General features: G+C 35.7%; 1 protein-coding gene across 2 annotated transcripts in view; it reads left to right on the top strand.

The window, feature by feature from the left end:
- The window catches only part of C6 (complement C6), a 116,067-nt gene that overhangs the window by 53,483 nt on the left and 38,961 nt on the right, over positions 1–23,623 (top strand). For both annotated transcript variants that reach the window (XM_023216569.1, XM_023216570.1), the window contains exons 2-7: positions 856–1,018; positions 2,441–2,597; positions 4,230–4,374; positions 8,329–8,470; positions 18,041–18,179; positions 22,672–22,872. In XM_023216569.1, coding sequence (XP_023072337.1) covers positions 856–1,018; positions 2,441–2,597; positions 4,230–4,374; positions 8,329–8,470; positions 18,041–18,179; positions 22,672–22,872 — 947 coding nt within the window. The remainder of the gene's footprint in view (positions 1–855; positions 1,019–2,440; positions 2,598–4,229; positions 4,375–8,328; positions 8,471–18,040; positions 18,180–22,671; positions 22,873–23,623) is intronic.

Below are 23,623 nucleotides of genomic sequence, written 5' to 3'. Positions count from 1 at the left end.
ATTAGGGATATAATGATCAAACTGGCAATAACAGGGAGTGGGTATGGTTTTGCAAGTAACTCATGGATCTTCAAGACCATAAGTGGGAACCACTGGTCAAAGATTTTTCTGTTCAACCTCTTGTGGTCTGAGTGGTAGAGCTCCAGGCATCTTGATGCTCCAGTAACACAGTACTTAGGATTGTTAGAAACTCAGTGAAGGGCTACACCTCATTCAAGAACCAGGGTTCATGAGCTCCTACTTGACCTGCAGCCTCAACACTATTGCACTGCCTTGAGCCTAATTTTATCTCCATAAAATGAAGGAGTTTGACTTGGAAGTTTCAAAAACCCTTTCCAGCTCTTATTTCTCTGGCTCTATATGGAGTCAGTGAACATTCTCTTTAGCAGGTTTCCAGCATGTCAGGAAATGAAAAAGAGCGTCCAGAAGAATGATCCAAACTTCTTTCCCGGTCCCAGAAAAGTAGGAACAGCTGAAATGTACTTGAAGCTATTACCCACACAAAAGGAGCAGGTGTTTTGAGAAGGATAAGATTGTATAAGTCTAAAATACGTTTTGGAATGAAATGGATTACAAATACATGCTACATACTTTGTCTTGTAGCCTATCACTAACCATTTGAAGAAACTTACTAGTACTGGAGGTTGTGTCTATGGTAATCTCCACCCTAAAAATCTTTAAAAATAGGATTTGTACTCATGAGCATGTGAATTTGTAGGTGTTGACTTGCCTTAAGGAAGGCAGAAAAATGCATACATTTTCTAAAATCACATTTGAATCTGTGACTCAGGATGACTTGTGAAGGTTTACCCTCAAAAAAGCATTTGATATGTGGTATATATTCTTTCATTTTAGGGCCTGGAGGCTCTCAAGGCATGGCCAGACACTCCATCTTGTACTTCATCCTGCTGAGTGCTCTGAGCAACAAGGGCCAAGCCTGCTTCTGTGATCACTACCCATGGACTCAGTGGTCCAGCTGCTCAAAAACATGCAGTTCTGGAACCCAGAGCAGACACAGGTGGGTGTGAGCTTTGTAGCTTTTCTTTGTGCCCTGGAAGGACTGGAAGATGAAGTCAGCAACATCAGAAGTGCCACAGTGAGCAATGGAGAAAACACACACACACACACACACACACACACATATATATATATATATATCTCAAAGTAAGAACTTACAAATTTGGATGAAATTTGAAGTTTTTCTCTTATGAGGTTGAAAGGAAGTCTACTTTTGTTCTCTCTACAAAAACGAAGGGTTTCAAAGAAATTTAATTAAGAATCCGTGCAACACTTTCAGTTGACTATTCAACTTGCTTAGAATCACTACCCAAGCTTTTTTTCAATCAGCATACAACTCTGCTTGCCTACAGTTACTGAGTTAATTATAGAGAATTTTCTACTCATTAAATCGAATCTAACAGGACCTCAATTGAGCAGAACTGCTAGCTATTAGCTTGATTGTTGGCATATACAAAATGGCAACAAAACTGTTCTTTCTTGATAACATTTAATAATTCAGTCTTTTCACCAATTCAGACTTCTCATCCCCCACAGTTTCTTTAACTCTGTGAAATGTTTCCATACCATGAAGTTGCTCACATGTCAGGGGAGAAAAGCATACATTTAATGTGTTTTCACCATTACAGAATCTTTTAGGATCCTTATTTTAGAAAATTATGTTTACATATATAGTGTGAATCTCATTAAAATTACCAGGTGACTTCCCCAATAAACTATCTACTACATATGTGAAAACAGATTTGTTACAATATTCCTCAGTAGCTCCCTGCTGCCTACAAAGAACAGCAAATATTCCTGGCCAGTCACACAAGCTCCTCCCTGGAGAGCTACCTGGACATGCTCTCTTCTACCTCAAATCTTTGCACATGTCACTTCCTCCAAATTCCCTTCCCTCTGTTACCTGGAGATTTCATGTGAATTATTCAGGATGTTTCTCTCATGTCAATTTCTCTTTGAATCTTTAGCCCCACATCACCCTGTATTGTCCTCCTCAAGCAATTTGCAGGATCTTTCTCTCCTTTCATCTTTCCTTGCCTTCCAGTCCATTGGAGGAGCTCCAGCATGGCTGGCTTCACAGTGTAACATGTGCAGTCACACAGGCCTTCACAGTGTAACATGTGCAGTCACACACTTAGAAGGGCTTCGTACTTGGCTTAATGATCTGCCATTGCTGCCCTGAAGTTCTTAGTTTTGAGCAAGAGGTTTACCATTTTCATTTTATACTGAGTCTCACAAAGTATGTCCTGAGTTCTATTAAGTAAGTGATGAGAACTGCATATATGCCAACCTGCCTAATTTTTCCATGAAAATTTTCTTTCTTTTCTATTTATTGTAGTTAATGCTCAATGATACTTTGATTATGGAGCAGGCTGTGTGGTGAATACACTCATTCTAAGCAACTTTTTCTTCACTGTTACAGACAAATAGTAGTAGATAAGTACTACCAGGAAAACTTTTGTGAACAGATTTGCAGCAAGCAGGAAACTAGAGAATGTAACTGGCAAAGTTGCCCCATCAACTGCCTCCTGGGAGATTTTGGACCATGGTCAGACTGTGACCCTTGTGTTGAAAAACAGGTAGGCAATCATGGGCATTTCCAGGAAATACAACTCACAATAGAGGGCTCTGATTCCCTGACACGCTTAACAGCACAGTAATGCTAAATTACTTCAATTTCTGAAAATCAACTGTCCCAGCTTCCATTGAGGGAAAATTCCATTTAGCACTTTTGTGGGGGGAAGAGGGGATTTATTTATTTATGTATTTTACTGTCACATGAACACAAAAAGGAAATTTTGCTCCCAGTATTGATATTGTACTTACACAGTTCTGAATTCTACTACCTGTGCCTTCTGAGAATTCTGCAAGCAAAAGTGTATACAGATTGAGTAATCCTTATCTGAAATGTTGGTATCAGAAGTGTTTTGGATTTTGGATGTTTTTTGGATTCTGAAATATTTGCATATACATAATGTAGTAGCTTGGGGATGGGACACAATCTAAATATGAAATTAATTTATGTTTCATATATACTTTATACATATAGCCTGAAGATAATTTTAAACAATATTTTTAATAATTTTGTTCATGAAACAAATTTATGATAAGTATTTACGTATACAATACTCCACTGTGGCATCATGTTGGCACTCAAAAATTTTTAGATTTTGGAGCATTTTGGATTTGGGGTTTTCAGACTAGGTATGCTCAACTCGTACTAAAACAAAACAAAACAAAACAAAACAAAACAAAACAGGTTTCAGGCCAAGGTTTTAAACCAGACGGAAATGAGAGAAATGAATCAAAACCTTGACTCCTTGCCCTTCCTCTACATTCCCTCTCCTCACAGCAGTCCCTCAATTTGTTTATTGTTCCTGATTGGAATATTTACCCACCACAAGCTCATTCCTGTAAGGGCATTGGCCAATGTGAACCACAGTCAGGGTCGTGCCGAGCATTTACATAGCAGGGAAGGAAAAGAAACTCATCTGTGGAACACCTACTTTCTAACAGGAACTGTTCTAGCTCCCTTTCATGTGTCATCTTATTCAAACTTCACATCATATTATGTTTCTCTACCCATTTTACAGATGAGAAAGTTATTGCTCATTTGGGGTTAAGCAATTTGCCCAAGAATACACCCATTAATTAATAAATTGAATTTTTCTGACTTCAAAGTCAGTACTTTTTAGTCCTATCATATTTCTGTTCTCCCTTAACTCACCATTTTTTTTACTCACCATTTAAAATTTTTTAAAGTGTAGACTACATTAGCATTGGCTTTCACAGGGACTTTCTTATGCAAAAGAACCTCAAAATTATTTCACATTTATCCCTTGACATTATCTTTAAGATCTAGGAAAGGCTACTGTTATGGCCTGGAGGAATTTACTGTGCTCAAGAGACTCTCAGCAAACATTTATACATTTTATTTTGAAAATGTATAACCCATATGGTTTCAGAGTTATAAGAAACCTTAGAAACCTTTTTGACCCGCTTCCTCATTTTACTGGTTGGGAAACAGAGGCCCACAGAGGTGGTTACTTCCCTAAGGGAGCATAAGAATGGAATTGGAAGAATCATTAGTAAAATTTAAGAAAGGTTACCATAGGAAAAATCACTATTGTGATTGAGAAGCCCAGTTTTCTTAGATACATTTTGACCTTGACCCTGTCTCAGAGTTTTATCTTTCTCTTCTTTCCTTTCAGTCTAAAGTTAGATCTGTCTTGCGTCCCAGTCAGTTTGGGGGACAGCCATGCACAGAGCCTCTGGTAGCCTTTCAGCCATGCATTCCATCTAAGCTCTGCAAAATTGAAGAGGCTGACTGCAAGAATAAATTTCGCTGTGACAGTGGTAATGTATTTTTGTGAAATGTTCAGTCCCCACTAAAAACAACTTGACTAAATCAAAGTTACTCCAATTGACTAACAGTAGAATCCATCACAGAGAAATCCCACCACGTTTTAAGCAGAGTGGAATGGAGTGTTATGCCGCCAATTCCCAAGATACTCCACTGTAAAATTATGGCTTTTCAGTTATACCATTTTGACCACTTACCTGATATGCACAAATCTATAATCAGGATAATTTTAAAAGAAATCACATATTTTAAAAGTTTTTTAATATAATTTATTGTGACAAGAATATTAAAATATCATGGTGGAAGATGACTAGAGATGATGTACAAAACTTTCGTGACTGGCTCTAAAATTAATTCCAAACGAGTAAGTCAAAAGCACATACACAAATGAGCATAGCTGTGTTTCGATAAAATTTTCTTTACAAAAGCAGGTGGCCATAGTTCAGGTTAGTTTTAGCCCACAGGCCATAGTTCACTGACCTCCTATCTAAACAGTCAACTTAAAGTTACAATAAAATTAAATTTCAGATGAATGAAATGTCTATCATTTCTGTGTGCTCTGAGATATCCTGAAAAGTGAAGTATTTATAACTAGATAGCAAATTTCCAAATTCCATAGAAAATTGACCCAAGACCTTGGAACCCATGTTTTCCCCTCTTACTCCCTGCCTCCTGCCCTCAGCTTTTCCAGCTTTTTCTGAATGTCAGACAGGAATGCTGGGGTCAGGGTTTTCCTCTATCCACTTCCACCGCAAACCTGGATATGAGAGTGAGATTTGGGTGGGGAGATATACTTTGTGCTTATATAAATAAGGTCATGTCACAAATTGACAAAGGAGGGAATCAGAGCAAAATCCCAATGACAATGGCTGAGGGTAATGCAGACCTGATCATTATATCCAGAGTATCAAAATCAAGATCTAGAATTGAAATATAACTATTTGAAGCTTGAAAGATGGTTTTTACCACATATAAGCAAAAAATACTCTTTAATTCAGTAGATGATAAATCTATGAAAAATTACAAAAGAGCTGCATTCAGGCCAAAAATACTCAAAGTTTGAGAAGCCTTGAGATGCATCAATGGGTCACCAATTTATAATGAACAATTTTAGAAAGGTTAGCAATGTAAGCACAGCTGATCACCAGTTCATCAACAGTTACGTCCATAACCACTGATTTTCAAATAACTGTATTATGAAGATGTGTCTGTAATGATTGGTAAGCAACTGCTACTCCATACTCCCTGAGTAACCCATGCCCTGCTTCCCAGAGCCCAAAGTCCCTAGATATTTTCATGATCCAGGAACTGATTGGTAAATCTCTGGCACAGATATAGTTGGCATACATTCTGACTGGGTGATGCCGTAGGCTTTTGGTTGTCAAATATTCCATTGAAGATGGTGTACTATTTTGCCCTCCTTTTGCTTTTGCATCTACTAATGCCACTGTCAATGGGAATAAGAGGTTTATGAATGATTGTTTTTCTGACTCAAGATGATACTTGGCCCTCAGTTAACAAAGAACTATCTCTCCTGAAAAGACTGACCATCTTACCTTTCCTCCATTATGACTGATGTTCAGAGTCTCCCAAGAGTCCCCAAGACTAAATGGATTATTTAGATATATACGTGGATTTTTAAGAATTACCCATTAGGTTAATTCCCATGCAATATACCAACTCTTCTTTCAGAGCCCTAATTTTAATCATAAAAGGCTAGAGAATTTGCAGCTGGTTTTAAAAAATAATACAGTATTACAGCGACACAAATCACTTCCAATGGATAGGAAAAACGTGCAATTTCTAAATGATTGCATGGTTCCAAGTACAAATGTATATATGCATGTGCTGGCTAAGCATGCTGACTTCTGCAAATCCTGCAATATTCAAACTATCCTTTAATTTCTCATTCCTTCTTTGGTATAGAATATATATATGGCTTACAATATCTCTCCCCTTATGCTTTCTATTCCATAGAGTTTTTATGGCCTGAAACCATTCTCAACCATGACACATCAGGCCTATTCCTAAACATCACTCAAGAAGTATCCTCTTCCCTTCATCTCTGCCCTTGCTAACGGACTCTCTAAGATATTACTATAAGTACTAAATGAATAGAATTTCTTTATTCTCACAAATCTGGTACTCTGCTCACAAAACTAAGCTAATGAGAACTATATTATACATGTGTATCCCTCCTTCTGTCTAATAAAATGTGATTTTAGTGTAACCATATCAAAAATAAGCCTTTGCTTAAATTTTAAGTGCTAGGTTCAAAACTTTTTTTGTCTTTTTTTTTTATTATTATTATACTTTAAGTTCTAGGCTACATGTGCACAACGTGCAGGTTTGTTACATATATATACATGTGCCATGTTGGTGTGCTGCAACACTTTTTAAAAATGTAATATATATAGATTCGTATTTTAATAAATAGCCTCTCTATTTCAAACTAAAATGCCCATTCTCTTCTGCCCTGAAAACAACATAAAACAAAACAAAACAAAAAGCTAGAAATGCACTGTTTAAAAATAGAGCATCTTTCAGGTTAAGTCATGGGATGAACAGACATTCAATTCAATCTGTATTTTCAGTCCTGTGTGATTATGGTGCTCGTAGCTATAATTCTTTACAATAATAGTCCTGACATAATGCAAGATGGAAGATGTAATTATTTTAATTACACTCTACCTTCTAAGTGAAAATTATTAACCAAAAAAGTTGAAACCAAGTACTTTCTTGGGAACCTGCTATTAATTTAAAAAGAACTAATTCAACAGAATGCCCAAATTTCCCAAGCATTTTAGTCACAACAGTCATGCACAATTGTAGTGAGATGCTAATCACATCTTAAAATAATCAACCAGATAATCTCAAGTAAAACCTTTAATCATTGTCAGTTGGACCTGTACATACGGGTACAGATGCCAACATCACTGATGACAGGCAAGAAGGTAAAAGGCAGGAGAGGAGATATCTGTCATTGCACATAAGTATTTCAATTTCTATAATATATAGTTATACTCTGATTCCAAGGATCCTTATGAAATTCAGTAAGTCAAAAACGGAAGGTAATTATTTGGGTACATGGAATTTGTACCATTTTCTAAATTTGTTCACTCAACTTGCTACTGTAGTATTTAGACACTTAACTTGTCCAAAAAAATAGATATAGCAAATTATATGCAGTAAAACAATTATGTACAGTAATTATATATAGTAGAATACATAGTAGATATATTTAATAAAATCTGTACTAATTATACACAGTGAAATATATGACTCTAAGTGTGTAATTTTGCTTTGACAAATTATACAATCATATAAACAACCCTATGTCAAGATATAGAAAATGCAGATTTCTATATCAAGATATAGAAAATTCCCATAAGCCTAAAAAGTTCCCTCCTACTCCTTTCTAGTTTTTTCCCCCTCCTTCTTCGTGGACATTATATAAAGGAATCACATGACATGACTCATGTGTCTGGCTTTTTCCACCCAACATAAAATTTGAGAGATCCAACCATGTTATTGTGTGTGACTGTGCGTCTGTGGGTGTATCTGTAAAATTACAGGTTTTTAAGTCAAAACAGTGACCTTGAGTGTCCCATCCTGGATCAGAACAAAATTCTGAACCTCCTGTTAATTTTCTCCTATGGAACATGATCTCTACAGCATCTCACTGTAATGGCAATGATATTCTAAGATTACTTCTCTTTTTAAAGACAATCAGCCCATAGCAACTAAATAATTCTGTGGCGACCCTTTTAATCTTACAAGTGGAAATTTTATCACTCCATTTTTATGTGCTCCTAAAACTCTATCAAAAATAGTGAAGACTTGCCTTCAACTTCACCTTGAAACTTAAAGCATTTGTGTTTCAGATTAATAAATATTTTCTAAAATGATAATTTGTTGCAATGATGATGTTTGCTTTTCTTGACTAGGCCGCTGCATTGCCAGAAAGTTAGAATGCAATGGAGAAAATGACTGTGGAGACAATTCAGATGAAAGGGACTGTGGAAGGACAAAGGCAGTATGTGCACGGAAGTATAATCCCATCCCTAGTGTACAGTTGATAGGCAATGGGTATGTAATGTCTTTTTATCATCTTGGGGAGAACAGGTATCAGAACAAATGAGTCAGAAGGAGCAATAAGATACATCATTGTCCATCTTCCTCATTAACTTCTTACTACTCCTACCAGCCCTGTCTCTGATACTTAGAGGCCATGATCCTCACTCCTGAGAAGTAAAAGTTAGCATTTTCACATATAGTTTGTGCCAGGCAATGCTATGGGCCCTTCATAAACATGACTTGTTTTATTTCTCATATATCTCTCAGAAAGCTTTGGAATGGATTAGAGCAGACTGGTAGAAAGCCCAAGCCAGGAGGTACCAGGGTGGGGTCCTGGAGCTAGGCCTTGAATGGGTGAGTAACCACTCAGAAATGTCAGGAGCAAATGCAGAAAGAAGGTGCGATAAAAGTATGCCTATGAGTGGCTTGAAAGCCAAAACACTAGAGAAACAAAACCAGTCTTCCAGCGTGAGAAGCAAACCCAGAGTCTAATAATGAATAAAGCCAAAAGGAAAGAAGTTAAGCAAACATAGAAAAAAAGAGAGGGCTAAGCAACAAGGGTGTGAAAACATAAGAGGGTAGGAGGTGAAGTTAATATAGCTAGGTATTCTCTCCCATAGGCTGTGTGATGTGTGGGTAGGTCAGTAGAGCCTAATGGCAGAGGCCAGACCTATATTACTATCCAGTCTCAGCTTACAAACTGACAAATGAGTCTCAGAAAGCTTAAATAACCTGACCAAGTCTACCAACTAGCAAATGGTGGAACCAAGTTTCAAAACCAGACTTCAAAACCCAGGCTTTTCTCACCATTTCATGCTGACTCAGGGCTACATCCACCTTACAAATGAGACATTTTGGAAGAAACCTCAGGAGATCACACAGCTCTTTCTCCTATTGTTCCTACTACAGGAATACCCAATTATGACCACAGTGGGGGTTTTACGAGGGGTTGTAAATTCATTAGACTGAACCAGTGTCTTGAAAGATGTTAGGAAATAGAAGAGAAGGCTATCAAAACAGAAAAACTGAGCCTTAATTTGAAACATAATAAAAATCAGTAAAGATAATCTATCCTCTTCCCTTTACGTAATAAAGAAACCCCTCTTAAATGTTTGGCCAGAAGGCAGAAGTTTGCTATCAATTTCTATTGCTTCATGCTGGACTTTTAAAAATTAGAATCTTCACTTAATGTTGCCAGAGTTGCATAATATGAAACCTCGAGGCACAAAAACAAACAGCCACAATTGCAAATACAACCTCATTTGATTTAGAATAAAACCCAGAAAATATTGAACCAAACCCAAGGACACCAGTAAAACGGAAAAACCACTAGCCTGAAAGTAACAGGAGCTGGGTTCTAAATAACTCAGCTGGTTCTAATGTACAACTAGAACCAGTTCTACATTATCTCACTACACCACAGCTGAGTTATTTAACAACCCTGGGCCTCGGTTTCCTCATCTATATGTTGGATAACTATAAACTGATGTGAGGTTCTGTCCTAAGAATTTCTAATTAGTGCTGATTTTGATGAAAGTGCTTCAACAACATGTTCTTACCCATGTGCAGAAATGGTTTACTTCTCTTGGTTTGCCTACAATAAAACGTCAGCCAAAAACTCCCACTGATAATCACATCTTCTAATGTTCTGACTGATGAAGGGTGACATTACAAAATCACCCTTTTGTTCAGTTGATCTAAACTCTAGAGTTACAGATGGGGAGGACCACATGCTATGTGTACTTTGGCTGAAGGACCATGTGGCCCTCTGCCAACCAGAGCTGTTGTCCTAGTGATTCTCAGAAATGAGCAAAGCCTGCTGGCTCAGGACAACCAGTCCTCTCCTTGCCTCCCCAGGGACTGAGAGTTTTGAGAATTGCTTACTGTAATCTTGTTCTAATCTGCTGGCATTAGAATCTCTGCCTCTCCTCTATATCCTGCTCCCCAACATATTTCTAACCACAAAAAAATAGCTCCCTGAGTGGCTGTCCTTCTTTTTAAATGATACTTCTCCATGAACAATTTTAACAAGAGATATAAAAATTTCTACATTCCCAACATCAGTCACTAAGTCCTAAATATGAAGCAAGAATCAGGCAATAATAGCATGCTATTTGTTTTCACTCAGGCTTAGTGTTTGTATTGATACACACAGTTGAAAGGACACATTCATCTATGTGGCAAAATACTGAGACCTGTGAGTAGGGATCACACACATATATATGTGAAAATTCATGCATACACACGAATATATATTTTTGATGTATATATTTCTAGTTATATTCAAAAAGTTACAAAGTATGACACATAAATCAATTTAGATCAAAGCACTTTAGAAACAACACTGTATGTGAAACACTAAATTATTTTAAATTAGTATCAACAACTTGAGAGGGGGAAGGAAAGAATATAACGGAAAATTTCTTCATAGCTTACTTAGCTCCTAAAAGATTTCTCAGGCATGGTCTGCTGGAAATACCTCCATAAAATCCTATCTTCAGGTTCTCCACAAATAGCTGGTCACCTTCGTAGATTCCTCGTGACCTGAAAGCCAGTTTTCTCACGCCCTTTTTCGCTTGTGGCAAACATAGGTACATAGTGTAAAGCAGCATAAGGTCAATAGTTTTTTAGTCCTCACTGTTATGCTTTCAGCTATTTGAACATAATATGTATCTTAGACAATCCACAGAGTTCACTCATTTTAAAAAAACAGCCTTATTGAGATGTAATTTGCATGCCATACAATTCACCCATTGAAAGTGTCTAATTCAATTATCTTTAGCATATTCACAGACTTATATAACCATCACCATGATATAATTTTAGAATGTTTTCAACATACCCAAAATGAAACGTTTGTATATATTAGATGTCAAGCTTCATTTCTTTCCCCCTTCTACCTGACTCCTAACCCTAGGAAACCACTAATTCACTTTCTGTTCATGTAGATTTGTGTATTCTAGACATTTCATAAAAATGGGATTATACAAAATGCAGCCTGTGTCTGCCTTTTTGCACTTAGCATAATGTTTTTAAGATTCATCCATATACTCACAGTTGGTATGACAGAAATACAAAGGATCATTGAAGACTATTATAAACAGCAATATGCCAACAAATTTGAAAATCTAAAAGAAATAGATAAATTCCTGGATACAAAAAAAAAAAAAAAAAAAAAAACTTACTAAGATTGAATCAAGAAGAAATAGAAAACAGACCAATTGTGAATAATGAGATTAAATCAATAATAAAAATTCTCCCAACAAAGAAAAGCCCAGGACTGGATGGTTTCACTGCTGAATTCTACCAAATTTTGTAAGAACTAATACCAATTATTATCAAGATATCCCCAAAAATCGAAAGGGAACTTTTCCAAACTCATTCTACAACACTATTATAACCCTGATACCAAAACCAGATAAAGATGCAACAACAACAACAACAAATCTACTACAGGTCAATATCCCTGATGCAAAAATCTTCAATAAAATAGTAGCAAACAGAACCCCACAGTACATCCCAGATATCCACTATGATTAAATAGCATTTAATCCAGAGATGCAAGGATGGTTCAAAATATTCAAATCAATAATGTCATCACATCAACAGAGAGGAAAAAACATCTGATCACCTCAATCGTTGTGGGAAAAGTATTTGATAAAATTCAACATATTTTCATGATACAAACTCTCAAAAATTAGAAATAGAAGAAATTTAACACAATAAAGGCCACATATGGCAACCCACAGCTAGCATCATATTGGATAGAGAAAAGTTGGAAACGTTTCCTCCAAGGACTGGAATAAGACAAGGATACCTGCTCTTACCACTGTTATTCAGCATAGTCCTGTAAGTCTGAGCTGGAGCACTTAAGCAAGGAAAAGAAACAAATGGATCCAAATTGGAAAGGAGTAAGTCAAATTGTCCCTGTTTGTAGATGACATCATCTTATATAGAGAGAATCCTAAAGATTCCACCAAAAAAGAAAAAAGCCCTAGAAATGATAAATGAATTCAGTAAAGTTGCAGGATACAAAATCAATATACAAAAATATATACAAAAATCTGTAGCATTTCTATATATTACCACAAGCTAGAGGGAAAATAAATCAAGAAAGCAATCTATAATAGCTACAAAAAAAATACCTAGGAATAGATTTAACCAAGGAGGTGAAAGATCTCTGCAAAACACTGATGAAGGAACTTGAAGAGGACACAAAAGAAATGGGAAGGCATCCTGTTTTTATAGACTGCAATATTAATACGTTAAAGTGACTCAACTGTCCAAAGAATGAGTTTGGAAATTACAAGTTCAAGGTAATCCCTATTAAAACACCAGTGGCATGTTTTACAGAAAAGAAACAAAGCTCTAAAATTCATATGGAACCACAAAAAACCCTTAATAGCCAAAGCAATCTTGAGCAAAAAGAACAGGCCAGGAGTGCTGGCTCATGCCTGTAATCCCAGCACTTTGGGAGGCCGAGGTGGGTGGATCACAAGTTCAGGAGTTCAAGACCAGTCTGGCCAACATGGTGAAACCCCATCTCTACTAAAAATACAAAAATTAGCCAGGCATAGTGGCGGGTGCCTGTAGTCCCAGCTACTTGGGAGGCTGAGGCAAGAGAATCGCTTGAATCCAGGAGGTGGAGGTTGCGGTGAGCAGAGATCATGCCACTCCACTCCAGCCTGGGCAACACACAGAGACCTTGTTAAAAAAAAAAAAAAAAAAGCCAAAGGGATCACACTATCACATTTCAAAATATACTTTTAACATGTGTTACATGTTACAAAGCTATGGTAACCCAAGCAGCATAAAAACAGACACATAGACCAATGGAATCGAATACAGAACCGAGAAACAAAGCCATGTATTTGCAACCAACTGATTTTTGATTTTGACAAAGGTGCCAAGACCATGCACTGGGGAAACAAGAATCTCTTTAATTAATGGTGCTGGAAAAACTAGATATCCATATGCAGAAGAATGAAACTAGACCCCCACCACTCACGCTGTACAAAAATCAACTCCAAATAGATTAAAGATTTACATGTAAAATTTCAGAGCAATTAAACTATTAGAGAAAAATATAAGGGAAAACCCTTAGAACGTTGATGTGAGAAAACATTTTATGAAAAAGACCTCAAAAGCAGAAGCAACAAAGCAAAAATAGACAAATGGGATTATATCAAACTAAAAAGCTTTTTGTACAGCAGAGGAAACAATAACAGAGTGAAAAGACAACATACAGAGTGGAAAAAAGTATTTGCCAACTATTCGTGTGACAAGGAGTTAATATCCAGGATATATAAGGAACTCAACTCAACAGCAACAATAAATAATCCAATTTAATGGATTAAGTTCACCAGCGAACTTAATAAGACATTTACCAAAAGGAGACATAAAAATGTCCAACAAATATATTTTAAAATGTTCAACATCACTAATCATCGGGGAAATAAAAATCAAAACTACAATGAGGTATCATTTCGCCACAGTTGAAATGACTGGTATCAAAAAGACAAAAAATAACAAATGCTGGAAAGGATGTGGAGAAAAGGAAACTCATACACTGTTGGTGAGATTGTAAACTAATGTAGCTCTTATGGAGACTAGTATGGAGATTCCTCAAAAAACTACAAACAGCACTGTCATATGATCCAGCAATCCCACTACTGGGCATACATCCAAAGCAAAGGAAATCGGTATACTGAACAGGTATCTGCACTTCTGTGTTTATTTGCAGCACTGTTCACAGTAACCAAGACATGGAATCAGTCTAAGTGTCCATCAACAGATGAATGGATAAAGAAAACATGGTACATATACAAAATGGAATACTATTCAACCATAAAATACAATGAAACCTTGTCGCTGGAGAAACATGGATGAGCCTGGAAGATATTAAGTGAAATAAGCCAGAAACAAAAACATAAATACTACATGTTCTCACTCACACGTAGAAACTTAAAAAGTTCATCTCAGAAGTGGAGTAGAATAAGGGTTGCAAGAGACTGGAAAGAGTAGGGGAAGGGGAGGATGGGAAGATGTTGGTTACAAGTTACAAAATTACAGCTAGATAAGAGGAATAAATTCTAGTGTTCTATAGCATTGTGGGTGACTATAGTTAATAATTTCGTACATATTTTCAAATACCTAGAAGAGAGAATTTTGTATGTTCCCAACACAAACAAATTATATATTTGAGATGATGAATTACCCTGTATGTATCTAAACATCACTACCTACCCCATAAATATGTACAATTATGTGACAATTTTTAAAAACATAATTTTAAAAATCACCCATATAAAGCATATGTTAATACTTCATTCCACTGTATGAGAGAATAACAATCCATTGTATCATTCTATCACATTGTGTTGATTCATTCATCAGCTAATGAACATTTGATTTGTTCCTACTTTGACTAGTACAAGTAACACTGCTATGAACATTCATGCGCAAGTTTTTGCGTTGCTATATATTTTCAATTCTCTCGCATATATACTTAGGAATGGAATTGCAGGGTCTTATGGTAACCATATGTTTAATTTTTTAAGAACTCCCAACTATTTTCCAAAATGGCTGCACCATTTTTCATTTCCCAGAGTTACATGATTGAAAATCAACTTGTCCACACCTTCATCAAAACTGTTTCTGTTCATCTTTTGGTTAAAGCTATTCTAATGGCTATGAAATGGTATCTTATTGCAGTTTTGATTTGTATTTCCTAATGAGTAATAACATTAAGTGTTTTTTCATATGCTTATTAGTCATTTTCATATTTTTTAAAGAAATACATATTTAGATACTCAAATTAGTTGCTCATTGTTTAATTGAGTAATTTGGTTTTTATTATTTAGTTCCAAGCATTTTTTATATATTCTGGGTGTAAGTTCCTCATTAGATATGTGATTTGGAAATATTTTCTCCCATTATATGAGTTGTATTTTCGCTTTTTTGTTGGTGTCCTTTAAAGTGCTAAAGTTTTTAATTCTGGTGAAATTCAACATATTTATTTCTTCTTTTGTTGAATGTACTTTTAATGTCATATCTAAGAAGGATTTGCCTTACCGGAGATCACAGATACTTAGTCCTATATTGTCTTCTAAAAGTTCTATAGTTTTAGCTCTTAAATTTAGGTTCTATTATGTATTTTGATTAATTTTTTTTTTGCATTGTGTGAGAAAGGGGCCCAATTTCATTCATTTGCAATATAACTATTAGGTCATTACAGCAGCATTTATTTAGGACTATTTTCCCTCATTGAACTGTCTTGGCACCTTTGTTGAAAGTCAATTGACCATAAATGTATGGGTTTATTTCTAGATGCAATTCTGTTCCATTGGTCTATATGTCCATCTATCCTCACACCAGTACTACCACACTGTCTTGATTACCCTAATATTGAAGTAAATTGTGTATCAGGAAGGTAATTCCTTGAACTTTGTCCTTCTTTCTCCAGATTCTCTAGGCTGTTCTGGATCTTTTGAATTTTAGAATTGGGTTGTGAATGTTTACCAAAAAAAAGGCGGCTGAGAGTTTGATAATGATTGTCTTGAATCTATAGATCAATTTGGGAAGTACAGCTATCTTAACAATAGAAATTCTGCCAATCCATTAATATCGAATGTCTTTCTATTCATTGACATTTCACTTAATATCTTTCAACATTGTTTATACTTTTCAGTATACGAGTCTTAGACTTCTTTTGTTAAATAAATACCTGAGAATTTTATTCTTTGAGAAGCTATTAGAAATGGAATTGTTTCTTTAATTGTATTTTTGGATTGTTCATTGCTATTTGTATGGAAATACATTTGATTTTTGTTTGTTGATTTTGTTTCTGCAAGCAGTTACTTTTGAATTTAGTATGCAACCTTTTAATAAAATTAAAATATACTTTCCCTGGTGGAAAAATTCGGAGAGTTAGTATGTGTTGTTTCCTCTCATAGGGCAGACCAGGCCTGTGCTAATCACTATTAATTTCCACAACTACTATAAAAAAGCAATTAGCTCCATTTTCAAATGAAGAAACCATTTCAGAAACGTAAAAGCTGTGTGTGTGTGTGTGTGTGTGTGTGTGTGTGTGTGTGTGTGTGTGTTTACATTAGCACAATTTTACTGGTAGAGAATTTACAAGTATTTATATTAGCTTTACTTTCTTTTCAGTATTGTAACATCACTTTACAACTTTTCAAATTATCCTTGCTCCTCTTTGATATAAACTATTGTGCCCATTGGTTAGAAGTACCTGAGTAAATGATCAAATTTTCTACTTTAAATCCAAATGTCTAATAGCAGATCACAAAAGCCTCACATAGTGAACTGCTTCTTGATTCCCTCACAAATGGATGAATCTATTTGTCTTTTTTTTTTTTGGATCTTTGTGATAGTTATAAAACTTAATATTTCAGCTTCTGGTAAAAGTGGTGCCTTTCAGGTACATTTTGTCTTGTGAGTTAATGCTATAGAAGTACAAGGGAAACAGACATGTAAGTGGTAGATGACGTTCTTGAGGATGTTTAGAGTTCCCTTGAGCCCCTGCAACTATCAGAAAGGATGGTTGTACTGAAGGGTCATGAGAAAGGAAGGTCATTGGTGCTATTCCTTCTGCTACATGGAATTTTCCAGTAATATTCTGGAGAACTATACTATGTGTTCTATGAAAGACAAGGTTATTTGATCAAATGTATTTGGAGACTGAAAATTTATATTTTTAAGTCTGTGACATCACCTGTAGAAAACAATTTTTATAATCTATGTAATATAGCATTACCAAACTGTTTGACAATAAAACTACTTTTTTCACAGAATACATATTGATATCTCTTAGAATTTGGAAAAGTATTAGCATCTTGGAGAAGTTTTTTTAATCTATAACAAAATAATCTCTTAAATACTTGATTTATGCTAAGCTAATTAATCTCTATGTGCCTCAATGTCCTCATTTGTAAAACAGGTATAATAATTATAACTACATCACATGGTTATAATAAATATAAGTTACTTAGTAAAGCACTTAAGTAAGTTAATATTTTAAAGCACTTACTATTGCTTGGCTTATAGTAAATAGTATGTAAGCGTTTGTTAAATAAAAAATATTTTAAATATTATAGTCAGTTATTAGCAAAACTATAATATTAGTACAATTCCATTAAAATATTGCTGTTACTATTTTATTATGAGCGCTCTATTAGAATTCCACTCAGAAAGAAGTGGACCCGGAATGGCATTTATTATATAATAACTTATTTCATAATCTGCTTCCAAACTTTGCGCTGGCATTGTAAGTCATAAAAAAGTATAAATCCAGCTGTTATTGTATGTTGAAAGCCAAGAACAATTAGGTAAGTTGAATAGAAGAACCTAATAGAGCCAGAAAAGCTGAGTTTGGGCTTTCCAGCTCCCTTGCTTGCCTCACCATGGACTAGGGGAAGAAAAGTGAGGGTGTGTGGAGTTCCTGCAAGTCATTTGTCTTCAGTCAAAAATGTTAGAAGAGGAATTCCTTTCATGTAACTAAGATAAATTTTAAAGATTGCTCTACATCTATTGAATTCCTGAAAATTACTTTGTTTCTAGGTTTCATTTTCTGGCAGGAGAGCCCAGAGGAGAAGTCCTTGATAACTCTTTCACTGGAGGAATATGTAAAACTGTCAAAAGCAGTAGGACAAGTAATCCATACCGTGTTTCGGCCAATCTGGAAAATGTTGGCTTTGAGGTATGACAGTCTAGCATGGTGGCAACTCCAACACTGTCAGTGATTATAAGCTAAATTTCTCATGCAAAATTAGTGATGAATGAAGGGACAGAATGAAAAGGTAGTGAACAATTTTAATCACCTGTTATGTGTTTGTATTTTGTCCATGCACATCCAGTGAGGCCAGTGTTATCATGAATTTACAGATGAAAAATCTAAGGTAACTAATTTTCCAGAAGTCAAACAGCTAGGAAGAAGTGAATTTGAGATTCAAGACCAGGTTTTCCTGCTTCAAGTCCATGCTTTCTCCAGTGAGTATTCAGCTCTAAAATAGCTCCACACAGATAAACAGTGATTTCTTCAGATTTCCTCCTAACCTAGTTAGTTCTCTTAGATAACCACAAAATATAGACTTTTTTTTTTTAAATGCCAGGTTCATAAGAAAAATCATGATGAATCAGTCTAATGAGACAGTTCTGCTTACTTTTCTTCCTATTTTATTAGTTGGTTTGGTTTGTTTCTTTTAGTAAATTATAATGAGCAGCATACTGCCTACTCTCAGAATCTAACCCAGGCTTTACACATAAGTGCTCCATACTCGTTGCACTAAAGTGAGTAATCTGCTTCTTTCAAATTGTGATAAGAACAGAAAATACACAGTTTTAATGGTGACATTCATACATAGAAATTTGACAAACTAGAGAGAATTTCAAAAGGTGTAATTATTTCTGAGAACCACTTTATGGGTAATATAAGTTCAGCAAAAAGTCATTTAATCCTTCCTTTAAAAAGACCTTTATATACATATAAATACAGGCATTTCCTAATTCGATTCACTCAATTTAAAACCATCTAATATATACTAATAGGTGGGGAATGTCTTTGGGAACTAACTGTCAAATTTGAATACCTCTGGGAAAACTGATAATACTGCTCTTGAGATGTATTGTATTGAACAGGCTTTGTAGACAGAGCTAAAACCTAAACATTTATATGTAATATTGTTCTGATGGAAGTTGCTTTCTAGTTCCAAAACAACCAATCCACAAGTTTACTTTCAAAATACAATCATTTCACACAAGCATATTGCCTACATTTTCAGCAAGCATGTATTTCATGTAGTTTTACAAGTAACAAATTAAAGGAAGTATACGAGATTGGAGCAAATGGAGGCTTAGATAACACTTCATATTTCTCTGATACTTCAGTCTTCAAAGTACTTTCATATATTGCTTTATTTGATTCCCATAACAACCTCCCCAGAAAGGTAGCAAATTGTTTACATCCACATTACTAACAGAAAATTTAGGCTCGGCCGGGTGTGGTGGCTCACGCTTGTAATCCCAGCGCTTTGGGAGGTCAAGGTGGGGCAGATGACTTGAAGTCAGGAGTTCAAGACCACTCTGGGCAACATGGTGAAACCCCATCTCTACTAAAAATACAAAACTTAGCGGGGCGTGGTGGTGCATACCTGTAGTCCCAGCTACTCGGGAGGCTGAGGCATGAGAAGTGCTTGAACCTGGGAGGTGGAGGCTGCAGTGAGCTGAGATCGTGCCACTGCACTGCAGCCTGGGCGAAAGAATGAGATTCTGTCTCAGAAAAAAAAAGAAGAAAAATAAAAAGAAAATTTAGGCTTATTGAAGTTAAACAACTTTCTCAGAGTTATGCAGCAAATAAATGGCACAGAAAAATAAGAACACCTGGCTTCTGGCTCTTATAGTCGAGGGCAGCCTATGTTAGATGAGACATAGTATATCAAGAAAGACATTAAAACTCCTCGCAGTAGGTTAAAAGTCTGAGCACCTTCATAAACTATCAGTTAAAATGTATCCCCCATGAAGGTAGACAAGGATGTGCTGGAGCCAGCTCTTTGAGTTCACGAGTCAACTGTTAAATTTTCAGGAATTTGGGAATCCAATTGTGAAACATAGACTTTTTTTTTCTTTTTCAACTTTCATTTTAGATTCAGGGAATACATGTGCAAGTTTGTCACCTGGGTTTATGGTGTGATGCTGAGGTTGGGGGTACAAATGATACCTTTACCCAGGTACTGAGCAGAGGACCCAGCAGGTTTTCAACTCTTGCCCCTCTCCCTTCTAGTAGACCCCAGTGTCTGTTGTTGCCATCTTTATGTCCATGAGTACCCGATGTTTAGCTCTCACTTATAAGTGAAAACATGTAGTATTTGTTTTTCTGTTCCTGTGTTAATTTGCTTAGGATAATGGTCTCCAGCTGTATTCATGTTGCTGCAAAGGACATGATTTTGTTCTTTTTTATGGCTGCTAGTATTCCATGGCACATAGTGCCACATTATCTTTATCCAATCCACTGCTGATTGGCACCTCGGTTAATTCTATGTCTTTGCTATTGCGAATCGTACTGTAATAAACATGCAAGTGCATGTGACTTTTTGGTAGAACAATTTGTTTTCTTTTGGATATGTATCCAGGAATGAGATTGCTGGGTCAAATGGTGGTTCTGTTTTAAGTTCTTTGAGAAGTATCCAAATTGCTTTTCACAGTGGCTGAACTAATTTACATTCCCACCAACAGTGTATTTGCATTCCTTTTCTCTACAGCCTGGCCAACATCTGTTGTTTTTTTGACTTTTTAATACTAGTCATTCTGACTGGTGTGAGATGGTATCTCATTGTGGCTTAGATTTGCATTTCTCTGATGATTATTGATGATGAGCATTTTTTCATATATTTGTTGGTCAAAACACAGTCATTATTGAGTATCAAATATATTATCTCACAGGTAAATGTATTAAAAACAAAAGTTATAATTACTAAAAACTGATCACTTTTCAATTATTTTGCTACATTTTACCATTATCCATGCTCTAGAGGTTATTTACATCTATTGGATCTGTATTTTGAAAATACTTTGTAATTTGCTACTGTGCATCTCTTCCCAAGTATGAATTCAGGACATCACATAGGTAGCTTGAAATCAGCCATGGTAGTAATATATACATAATGGAAAAAGCAAATGTTATAGTAAATCAGGGCTTTCTTCCCCTTCCCAGAGAGCTAGCTGTTAAACATTTACTAACAAATCAACAGGTTAACCCGCAAAGTTTGATAACGCAAGCCTGGATAACAAGTTACATGAGGAAATTCTCATTCCTGAAAATTCTTTTACAGCAGATTAAACTAATTTCCTTATCAATGTAGCTCTAAGATTTGCCCAACCTTAGGAAGCTACCTGAGCTAATCTTTAACTCTACGCCATAGTGGTGTGGCTGAAGTCATAGTGATATGGCTGAAGAAGGTCATAGTAGTATTTCTTCAAACAAAAATTTGGGACTGACTAGAGTCAAGGTCACGAGCTATTGGTTTTCTTTTAACTGATCTCTGTATAACTTCATTCTTTAGGCATGCCTTAGCAGGCAGCTGTGCAAACCTAAGCTATACCTTACTGAAAACAATAGAGGAGGAGAAATAGCAGGCATCTCACTTCCCTTCTTTTGTAGTGTTGTAACTTACGAAGATAGATGAAATAATGGGCTCGCTGGTACACAAAAATTAAAGAGGCTCATGAAGGGAAGAGAAGGCAACTGGGCAGGGAGTTAGAAGACCTTAGAAAAACTACAGGATAGATGATGGAATACAGACACCAGACCCAGCATTTTATCAATCAGGGTAAGTTAGGTTACACTGCAATATCAATACTAAGATGTCAGTGTCTTAAAACAGTTTCACTCATACTGTACTTTCTACTCATAATAGTCCTTTAGAAAGCAAGAGACTTAAGAGATTCTGCTTTGACACATCCTTCCACGATGAATTGCAAAAGAGAAAAAAAAAAAAAAGGGAACGTGACGTATTGCCCATCAACTCTTAAAGTGACAGATATCATTTATGTTTACATTTCATTGGCCAAAGAGAGTAGGGAAATGCATGCTTTTTATGTGCCCGGAAAGAGATTAGAGTAGTTGTAAACAGTGTAATGACTAACACAAAGGTCAATCAAGAGTTGAGCATCACTGGGGGCTTTGGTAGCAGGCAATGGAAACCCAACCTCAGAAACTGTGATCCTAAAGTCAGACTCATCTCTAGAATAAGTATGAAAGAAGGCAGGACTTGGCTATAAGGAACAAGCCCAGTTGTCAGGACTGAAAGGTATCTTAGTTAGATTGCACACTGCATCAAAATCACAGGCATAATAAAATAACCCTCACTGCTTATCACCCTGTTAAGTCTCAGCTTAGGTGGCATTTCCTTGAGGGAGGGTTTCCTGATATTGCCCCTCAGGGTCTTATATTTCCTCTGGGATTCCATTGGCCACACAATACTTACCATATTAAGTGTTTGTGATTATCCCTCTCTCTAACTAAACTATTAACTCCTCAGTGCAGGAACTAACACTATTCTTTGTTCTCTAGCAAAATGTGTCCTCAATAAATATTGGCTGAGTGCATAAATAAATAAATCTTTTCATTAGATATCCACACATAGCTCCAGTATTTCCTAAATTACATTTTATTTTACATGGATTTTTTTCTCCAGGTAGAAACTGCAGAAGATGATTTGAAAACAGATTTCTACAAAGATTTAACTTCTCTTGGACACAATGAAAATCAACAAGGCTCCTTTTCAAGTCAGGGGGGGAGCTCTTTCAGTGTACCAATTTTTTACTCCTCCAAGAGAAGTGAAAATATCAATCATAATTCTGCCTTCAAACAAGCCATTCAAGCCTCTCACAAAAAGGTATCAAAAATAGTTTCTAACCTTTTATTCTTTCTTGAAATTGAACACCAATTGTAGCAATCATGCAATAAGGAGAGGAGAGTTTTTATATTGTACCAGTGTGACTTCTAATACAGATACAAGTAATTTTCCCATTTTTGGTTATATCTCACTTCAAAAGTTATAGAAATACTATGTATATTAATGGTTCTGTTTTGCATGCATTTGACTGTTATTGTTATGTTTTTCATCTTAACTTTTTTTTGATATTGTTGTAGGTGTGCTTCTTATACACTCCAAATAACAGAACTTCGGCCTTTCATGAAATATGACAATCTGTATTTTATATTTTTGTTATATTCTATATATATATTTGTATAGATGTATATATTTGTACACATATACAAATACGTATATAAAATATAACAAAATATATAATATTTTGTTACATTTACATAAACACGCACACATTTACCCATCTCCATTTTTTTTCCTCTTATAATCCTTTTCTTGAGATCCCTGTTCTCATTCAGTTGCCTTTTCTTTTTTCCTGTATTTTCCTCATATAGGACACATACAAGGTATATTTTCTAAATCTTTGTGTATCTAACATTGCCTGCCTGTTCCCTGAGCAATAAATATAAAGAATATCCTGACTGTATCATAATCTTCTTCTCTTGATTGTAGATGTTATTCAACTGTCTTCTAATTTCCATTGCTGTATAAGAAAAATCACATTCAGAGCAAATTTTTTCATTTTCTTTTCCCTGCT

This window comes from Piliocolobus tephrosceles, chromosome 4, assembly GCF_002776525.5.
Source record: "Piliocolobus tephrosceles isolate RC106 chromosome 4, ASM277652v3, whole genome shotgun sequence".
Classification (NCBI taxonomy): domain Eukaryota; kingdom Metazoa; phylum Chordata; class Mammalia; order Primates; family Cercopithecidae; genus Piliocolobus; species Piliocolobus tephrosceles.
Note: the sequence above shows the minus strand (reverse complement) of the source record. Positions and strands in the feature narration are given on the sequence as shown.